The sequence below is a fragment of the Planococcus citri genome, chromosome 5, assembly GCF_950023065.1.
Source record: "Planococcus citri chromosome 5, ihPlaCitr1.1, whole genome shotgun sequence".
Taxonomy (NCBI): domain Eukaryota; kingdom Metazoa; phylum Arthropoda; class Insecta; order Hemiptera; family Pseudococcidae; genus Planococcus; species Planococcus citri.
The window spans coordinates 32861644-32871613 of NC_088681.1; the positions used below are offsets into that span (position 1 = coordinate 32861644).

The 9970-nt window shown below is 33.5% G+C and overlaps 1 protein-coding gene across 3 annotated transcripts in view; it reads left to right on the forward strand.

Moving 5' to 3' along the window:
* The window catches only part of LOC135846591 (T-lymphocyte activation antigen CD86-like), a 366864-nt gene extending 357983 nt beyond the window's left edge, over window positions 1-8881 (forward strand). For 2 of the 3 annotated variants that reach the window (XM_065365779.1, XM_065365778.1), the window contains 3 exons: window positions 3261-3471; window positions 4395-4685; window positions 8259-8878. In XM_065365779.1, the coding sequence (XP_065221851.1) occupies window positions 3261-3471; window positions 4395-4685; window positions 8259-8404 (648 nt within the window). In that variant the 3' untranslated portion in view covers window positions 8405-8878. Of the gene's footprint in view, window positions 1-3260; window positions 3472-4394; window positions 4686-8258 lie in introns of all 3 variants that reach the window. The other variant, XM_065365780.1, reaches the window with a different exon arrangement.
* The last annotated feature ends 1089 nt before the right edge of the window (window positions 8882-9970 follow it).

Consider the following 9970-nt stretch of genomic DNA (forward strand, 5'->3'; position numbering starts at 1 on the left):
GGTATGCTGTATGAGTAACTAAGTAGGTACCTTTTGTACCGCATCTCTTGAAGGTAATTGGTGTACTGAGCGTAGATTGTTGGCAGATATTTATGTATACTTAGTTGGTCGTTTATAGTATGCATGAGATAAGACAATAGTGCAGAGTAGTTTTCTTGGGTATTATGATACATTTATGGTATGTAGCATGTACGTACTCGTATATTACCCTCGTATATGCATAGAAAAGGTGACCTGATAATGTCAATTATATACGTTGCAGGAAATTACCCATCTACCTACCTTTATATCTATCTTCATACCTACCTAACCTATGATGTAAAATTATGCTTGCTACAAAGCGTAGCGCCGCGTCATCGCTTTGTTCTAGTCAAGAACGTTGCCCTCGTTCCAAACATGTCATATATTAGAAGATTTTTTTGGAAGAAAAAATTCTTGACCAGTACGAATAATCCACATGCGTAAACGAAATGACGCACTGAAATCGCAGATGAATCTGTATTTTTGTTTACTATTTTTACTGTTTCTTTCTATGTTCATCTTCATATTCCAACATCTGATTAAGCGGTAAAATATACTTCTTTTTTTTCAAAATTAAAGAAAGTTCTACGCTACTGTTTAAAAGCAAAATGTTTTCATCATTAGTTAGGTACCCCCCACTACAAAGCTCGTAGGAGTTGCGATAAAGCCATTTTTTGGGCCCAGACAGTTATCGACTCAATTACTCTTAAAATTTGAAACACACTAGCAAGTGCTCGATAGTTATTTTTCATTTGATTTTTCCTGTAACTTTCAAAATTGAGCTATTTTGAGTTATATTCTGAGATTTTACTCTTTGAAAAAAACGTTGAAATTACGTTTTCGCGATTTCAACGAAGTAAACTTTCAGAATCTGACCCAAAATAGCCCAATTTTGAAAGTTACGGGAAAAATCAATTGAAAAATTATCGAGTAGTTACTTAATAGTGTGTTTCAAATGAAAATTCTTCAATTTATTTGAAAAAATATGCGTAAACGCCTTTTTTTTAGGGGTGCCTAAAGTGGGGGGCTCTAAAAAAAAGGGTTCAAAATTACGAATATATCGGGAGCTTAATTAAACTTTTTACTATAGATAATATTGAATATACTCGTATACTTGAAAACGTTTCGTTTGGCGCAAATCGCAGGTTTTTAATTTTCCCAGGGTTCCCAAAATATTGAAATTATGAAAAATTGAAAAATTGGATTTTCTAGTACCAGCAGAAAATTTTATTGAGCCCAAAACTTGGTAGGATGGAGGTCTTTAAACATTAAAAAGCTTTTTAGCTGGGTAGATTCAAAATGGTGGTTCCAAAATTTTCCAAAAAGCAAAACTCAGTCAAATTAGAAAAATCACCTCGCATAACGTTAATCAGGTTCAAACAGATATTTTACGCTAAAAAAGGTTTTGAAAATAATACTCAGAGGTTCCTAAAATTATTTTTTTATTCACAACTTTGGGAACCCCTAAAGCTCAAAAAATAGTCATTTCGGGTCAACTAACCACAGATTCGAATTTTGGACATTTATTACAGCATTTTAAGAGTAGTTGAGTCAATAACTGTCTGGTGCCAAAAAGTGGCCTTATTGATAGGTACTTAATGTACATAGAACAGAGGTGGTGATTATTCAACTTGTCCAAATATGTTCTTGTCGTTTTGTTGATATACTCTTGAATATGTACTTATCAGTTATCATACTGTGTTCTTCACAATGGATTTGTGTATTTCTGCAGTACCACAGAGCATTAAGGATGATACTTGGCATTTTATTTTGAAGAATTTGCAGTTTTGAGATATTTGTTAAGGAAGCTCCGACCCACCCATACAACAATAATTGTCGACGTCGACATTTGCTTTGACTACGTTTTTTTTCAACATAATGATGGAAAAGTGACCAATTATATAGTTATTTAGTAGGAATCTTCTGTCCGTAAAGAAGTTGGGTTAATGAAAATTTCCGAAATTTTTTCATTATTTCTGATACCTCGACATACCATCTCGACATGCAGATGTTAATTTCGATGCTTGAAATTTGCATCTACAACTATGTAGACCAATTTTTCAGAATTGAAATTTTAGTGTTTGAAAGTTTGGTAAACATTTAAAAATATTATCTCGTTTGAAGAGGAAAACAAATTTTTTATGGCATTGATAAAAATATTCATTTTTCCCTAGTTTGGAGTTGTCATTGTCAATGTCATGTCGATGTGAACGTTGATTGTCGACAAATACATCAACACCAACACCAACCAAATTTTCAAAGATTTCTCAAATTTGGAAAATTACGTTGATATTGTGGATGTATGTAATTGTTGATGTCAAATTTCACATCAACATTAACATCAACATGTTGTTGATATGAGAATGTATTAGTTTAATACTCTTAGATAAAGTATTGCACCTTTCTCAATATAAAGATTTTAATGCTCAACTTCTAGATTGTACAGACTTTCTGTCTGTACTTCTCAGAGGTGGCCACCGTGTCGATGCTGCTTTCAGCACGAGCAATGGTTACCTAAGAGAAATCAATTTTGGAAAAAAAATTTCAATTTTGAAACTAAAATTTCATAAGTTTATGTAGAGGGAGGTCAATGTAAATTTCAATGCCAATGTTGATCCATTCACATCCTTCACATTTGGAACCTACATGTAGATGTAAATTTTGACCCTGTGTAGAGCCAAATTGTTGACATAAATGCCGATCAGCATTGGTCAACAATTGCATTGACAATTGGTTCAACATAGGGTCAAAATTCACATCGACATGTGGCATCCAAAAGTGACAGATGTGGATGGGGTGACATTCACATCAAAATTAGCATGGTCATTGTTGTATGGGCAAATAGGTCAAGCATAGGTTAGTGATGAACAAAGTATGGTGGCATAGAGAAGAATTGCAAGTTGAGATTTTTGATTTAATAGAGGATAAAGCATACTTAATATGATGTCTTTATTTGAAAATTAAAGTATGTACCTACTAAAGAATAAAGAAAAGACAAAATGTGACAAAACACCTCAAAAATGATTATCTTCTATCTCCACTAGGTAATGGGAACATTTATTGAGTCTTATGCAAGCAAAAATATTCCTGCTCAAAAATCATTCGAGGTTCTTGAAACACCTGTGATGTATGCTCCCTATGAATGATATTTTTTCAATATTCAAAAATGTTGTTCATAATTTACACTTCTCATCATCTCACATCAGTAATAAAGTTTTATGCCCTTTTTCCTGTTACAGGTATCATGGATCCGGAAAACAGATTTGCACATACTAACAGTAGGCATCCTAACGTACACGAACGATCAGCGATTTCAAACCTTACATTCAGATGGAACAGACGAATGGACGTTACGTATCACATCGACTCAAATACACGACAGTGGAACGTACGAATGCCAAGTCAGCACCGAACCCAAAATTAGTTTAGGATTCAAACTAAACGTTGTGAGTAAGTATCGGCCAAAAGCTTATAGACGTATGTGGTTGAACAATTATGTAAATTTTTTTAATTTACCCAATACCCTCTCCGTATTTCTTCCGGCTCAACCGTTCTCTTGAGGGTTATACTACGCCAATGTAAGTGACTCCGAGTAATATAAGGGGATGTATGAGAGAAAAAGATAGAAGAAATCGCTACAAAGCTGTGGGATTTTTTTTACGCAGTATGCGCCTCTCTGATAAAGTAATATAAGTTAAGACGCTAAATTGAGGGTGCGCGCGTAAAGACCGGAAGAAAAATTATACGTCGTTCAAAACATCTGGTAAAACAATAGCAGCAAACTGTACGTACGTACTACTGGAGGAACTAGGAAGGTATATGTACGAGAGCACACGCCAACCAACATGTATACTGTTGGTAGTGCAGCCGAACTGGCAAAAAATATAGGAAATTGCAAAAAGAAAACGAGTACGGTAACTTTTGCCTCGCACCGCTGAGTTAATAAAGTAAAGAGGGAAATTGCGTGTGAAATCTGACAGCTTGAAGTTGAAAGTTAATTATCCCCCTATGCACACTGTGTATCGATGTTGGCCACGAGGCCAAAAGACGCGGTACCCTGTACCGATTGTATTGCTTCAATTGTTTCATACAAGCTGTAATTTGTCATAAGTTTTTAATTACATCATTATTTTTACCCATTTCTAGTAAAAATCCCCCCTGTACTCCCACTATGAACGAACCAATTACTGGAAATTACTTCTCGCTTCGATTGTCGATTTTTTCCACTTACAACACTCCTAATCAGCCATTGCTGTAGATTAACTACTGGTTATTCTTGTGTAGTGTTCTAGCGTATAGAATTTCCCTGTAAGCGATATATACTGTAGGTAAGGAAAAGGTTAATTTTGCCCTTGTTTTTTGACTTTTTACAGTATCGAAAGCGCAAATAGTAGGCAACTCGGAAATATTTGTGAAAAGCGGCAGCGATATAAATTTAACATGCGTTGTAGTACAAAGTCCAGAGCCGCCGTCTTTTATCTATTGGTACAAAAATGACAACGTGATTAATTATTCGTCTCGAGGAGGCATCAACGTATTAACCGAGAAACAAACCAAAACCAGCAGATTATTAATTTCAAGGGCGCAACCCCCGGATTCGGGAAATTACACGTGTTCTCCATCAACCTCAGAATCGGCTAGTGTCTTAGTTCACGTTCTAAACGGTAATTCCTAACCATTTCTCAAGCTCTAAAATGACATGCAGGGTGTTCCAGTGCCATTTTCGCGCCTTCTATTTCAATATGCAGCAACCTAATGTACCTACGAGTGTAATGCGAAGAAAATGTTGCGGTGTTTTGTCGTTGAATTTCGTCGTTGTGAATTGTTGCACTAACGATACGATATGATGGCCATGATGGGTTTTGAAATTTTTAATCAAAGGGATTCATTTTCTGTAGTGAAATTCGAATTGTTTTGTGGTAGAAAATCAGTTTACCTCTGGCTGATTCGTATTCAGGACTCCATCGAATTGAAAGAAGCCAATCGGTAGATGTGTGTTTTTTTCGAGGCTCTTTTCTTCTGAAAATATTTCTTATGTCTTCTCCTTCAAAGATCTTTTCATTTTTGAGTGGATACATAGTACATAGGATCCATTAAAAATAATTTGCTATACAAATTATTGTTAAACAGCCACTTAAGCATTTTTTTAGCTTTCACTAAATTTTCGATTTTACTCCAGAGTTGAAAATGAATTGAAATGAACTTTTTTCAAATGGGGTTCTATCAAATGAGTAGTTGTAACAAAATGAACTCGAAAAAAACATCGTTGACAAATTTTTCTATTTTTGGAAATTTTAAAGTTATTTGTGCTTATACTCCATAAGTATGTACAAGTATTACCTGTGCTGCTCTCTCTTTGAAGATTCCTGAATGTGAATTTTCTCAAAATTATGCAAAAGTGAATTGTTTGCATTTTTTTTCTAACAATATCTCATTTTTTCAGATTTATCCTTTTTTGAACTTTTACCATAGAGTGCCCTTGGCATGTGCACTCATTTTTTTTCGAAATTAGAGGGATAGAGAACATCAAAAAGTCAAGTCTAAGATAAATATTTAGCCGTTGTATTAGAACTTAAACATTGACATGTCACACCACATTTTTACTCGTATAATTTTTTTTTGAACTTTTTTTCAACTGAAAAGAAGGGTGGTATCTGAAAAATAAATTAATATTCGACCTCAACCATTTCATTTTCAATTTTTCTAGTATTTTAATTATGTTCAAGGACAAGGTTAGGGAAGGGGTTGTCAAGGAGGGAGGGGGCTGAAAAAAATTATTTGATATTCGAACTCAGTGTCTTTAAGTTGGTGATGGCAAAACTAAAATGTTTCAGTTTCAGTTTTAGTTCTAGTTTCAATTTCTTCATTTCAGCTTCAGTTTTTTTTCAGTTTCAGTTTCAGTTTCAGTTTTTTATCTCCAATGCTACTCTATGTACTTTTAACATTTTTCAAACTTTTATCGAAATTTGAGCGTTTGAGTCTCTCAGGAGTATTGAGATTCTATTTTGAAAATCCATTTGTTGAAAAAATGGGAAAAATTGGTCTTCGCTTGGATTTTTTCAAAATTTCAAATAGTGGCATTAACTTTTGTGCTGGTCATAAAAAGATGAGCATCCTCTGCATGCCAAACTCAAACTTCAGTTTAATTTTGATACTTACTTCTCAAATTTGAATGATTGATTTTGAGTAATGTTTTTACTTTCGTTAAAACTCATCAGAAGGAAATCAAAAAAAGTCACTAAAAGAGCCGAACTTCAAAAAATTTCGTTCTTCAATTTTTGACGAATTTTAAGAAATTAAAATTTGGGTAATTTTCCATTATAAAATCAGAATTTTATCATATTGAAGTAGAAAGCTGAAATTTGGTTAAACTTTAATTCGCCCCTATTCTCCAATCTTAAAACCTCAAGTCGGTTTAAAAAATTTCTGGTTTTGAATTTCATGCATCAAAAAAAAAATTGAATTCAGTTTTTTAGCTCAATTTTATTCTCCAGCGATTGGTTTTGAGATTAAAGAAACATTTTTCATTTATGAAGCTGATATGAAGCTTAATGCTCATCATTGTTTTCTACCTATCTAGTTGGTTCAGTATTTTAAAAAATTGCCATGAAAATATGCACTTGAATAGCTCAAATCTCTTTGTGACCCTGTAAACGATTTAGGGACAAAGTAATTTTCAAAATTTGTTTCTGTAAGTAGCTTTGAAGCACAAACTTTAGATTAACTGTCCTTAAGACCTCTGATTTCTTACAAAGGAACGACTTGACACGTCCACTACAGATTCGAACGAAATTACGATTTATGGAGAGAGCATGGTTTGAAACCTCTATATCCAAAATGTAAACTGTTCAAATTGATTTTTTGATTTTTGGCGAATTTTGGGGACTTCAAAATTAACAATTATTTGGCGATTCACGCCTTTTAAAAATTACTTAAGTTGAAAAAAATTGCATCTATTCTGTAAAAATGATAAAAATTTGTGCTAAAATTGATATAACCCCCCTGCCCTTCCGAATTTTGGCATTTCTGACCATTCTGTTACATTCTGCGTGATATTCAATTCTTTCAGAAATTTCGAATTTCCTCAAAAAAGCCAAATTGCGCGAAATTAAACTCAGGTAGCTGAAAATCGAGCTGTGGCTAATTCTCGAATTGTTTAACAAAATTCAAATTTTGACCGATTTCCAGGTGGACAACTTGAGTGTGTTTTTTGACCAACATATTTTATATTTGAGAAAAAATTTTTAAAATCAAAAATTTTAATTTTATTTTTATAAAGAAAATTTGGTAATTTAAATGAATGACCGTCTCTTGCTTAAAATCAAACCCTCGAGTAAAAATTTCACCATTTTGGGTAAAAATTGAAACATTCAGAGTGATTTTCGATCCTTTTGGGATTTTAAATTTCTCCAGAATTCGTGGAAATTAGTTTGAACCGCTGAAAATTGAGTTTCGGTTAATTTTCTTGGAAACACAATAAGAGTATATTCATAATTGAAGCAATTTCGAAGCGAAAATTTCAAGTGTGTTTTTCGAGCATAATTATTTTACTTGGGGGAAAATAAATCCTACCGAATTAAGTTACTGGTCAAAAAACTCACCAGATGTGACCAACCGGAAAATTTTCCCATTTGTGTACCTCTATCTATCTACTACCTAATTGGCAGATTGGCTGCCAAATATGTTTGTTACTTTTCAGATTAAGTATGTACAATAATTTTATTCGAAGGATCTTTCAAAATGGGTATTACGAGGTGGAGTTTTTGGGGAAAAGAATTTTAGATAGTGAGAACATCTGGTTTCTTATTTCTAAATCCAGGAGAAAATGATTGCCAGGTCGGATTCAGACATTATCTGGGCCCAATTAGATCTGTACAGACCTAATCAGACCCAATATGAGAGCTCTGATTAGGTAAATCTGACCAAATCCGACCAGATCTGATTAAATCTGATCAGATACAATCATTTTCCTCAGGGAAGATATTAGCCAGTTATGAATCAATCACAAAATTATTCACAGTGATTGCTCAGCATAAGCTTCCCCTCCTCACCCAATTTTATAATCAAGAAAATCACCCTTCATATTAAACAAACTTACTCTTCGATCAACTTATCCACGTCTGATGCACTATGGGTTGCTTCATTGACAAATAGAAGACGCATAAATCGGAGCACAACACCCCGCATAAAAACCCTAACACGTATACTCATCGTATCACGTTTTATCACACATCCAGGCGAACATCCTGCTGCCATGCAGCATGGCAACAGCAGTACCAGCGGTGTTTCCAAATTGTTACCAATTATGCTGATACTAATTTGCCAAGCGACCAAATCGTTCCTATTACAAGATGCAATCATAAGGTACAGAAGAAGCAGATGATCGGTCGGCGTAAGTTGTGCCATAGAATCGCCAAAGGATATGTTGTAAAGACTGGTTTTCTCATGTAATATACCTATATTTTAGCTTCTCATGTACAATACGATACGTATTACCATTTAAATAATTAGTAAGTATTACTTTGTATAAAATTGTAGATATTTACTATCGCGTATAATTTTTTTTATCTAGCAATTATGAATTTTTTATACGTACGAGTATAAGTGTAATTTCATACCTTTTTTTGTTTGTTTTGTTTTGTTGATATTATCGCAATACTCGATGGAAACGGTAATGCATTAATTTCTATATAACCAAATTTTCAATTAAACAATACCTAGATTTTGTTTCATGTGAATATTTATATAATGATTTCCGATTCGTCAATAAGTTGGAATTGGAAAAACTATTCGTAATAATGTATATATTTTTTGTTTCAGTTTTTTTTTTAAAACGATTAAATAAAGTATTTTAACTTTGGTGAAAATATTTTTTTGTTCGGGAATGTCTACATAAGTTCAGAAAGTTTCCTCTTTGTTTCATTTCCGAAGAGTTTGCAGTGTTTTCAAGTTTTCATGGACCATTAAGATGGAGAGAAAAAGAATTCGCCAAAAAATCACTCGTGGAATCTTCGATGACTCATTTAGCTTCTCGAAGTGCCATCGAGACCCTGATATAGATTATTAAAAAAAAATTTTTAATTCAGAATGCAATTTAAAAAAAAAAAAAAAAAAAAGGCATTTGTACATACAGCAAGAAGAAATCCGAGCATCGAAAAATATTCTACATAATGGATGCGAATTCATTCGGGTTCATTTATTTGATCCATAAATCACAATAAATGTGACCTTTTTCTAGTGGCTATTTTTTTGATGTTTTTGATCTGAATCACGTAAAAAATTTCCCTTAAGGATACATAGAAAGAAAAGGAAAACTGGACGATGAAAAAAGGAGCCTACGATCTGATATATTATTTACATTATTCGCGTTTATTGAAGAGGTATTATCAATTACGAAGAAGAAAATTCGAAATTGTGTTTTATTGCCTTTATGCAGCTCGACGGCTTTTTAGAGTAGGATGTAAGAAGCAGAAGAAGAAGGCAAAAAAAAAAGAAAAAAAAATGGGAATTTTCCAGCCGTCGAACGGGGAATATATGAGAATAATATTGTTCCGAGGGGAGTCATTTTTCAAGGTACAGTAGAAAATACAATACGTATACGTTTTGATTTATCGCTTTATTGTTAACGTCGACTTTTTTGTAGTGTTAGTTTTATTTCGTTTAATTCGCCGTGGCTTTGGCTTTTATATATAAACGTAGGTAGGTAGGTATAGGTAGGTAGCTAGTGTAAGACTGCATTCTCGCGAGTACGATGGAAAATCTGATTAACGCGCTTGCTTTTCACGACAATGTATATGTATAATAATTTAAAATTATTCTCTATACGCGAAAACAATAAATTCTGCGTAAAAGAATTTCTACACTTTATGCGGAGCTTTTATACCGTAGATACGAGGTAATTGCTAAACCAAAAGGCGGTTCCAAATCACATGATTCGTTTCTTGATAAA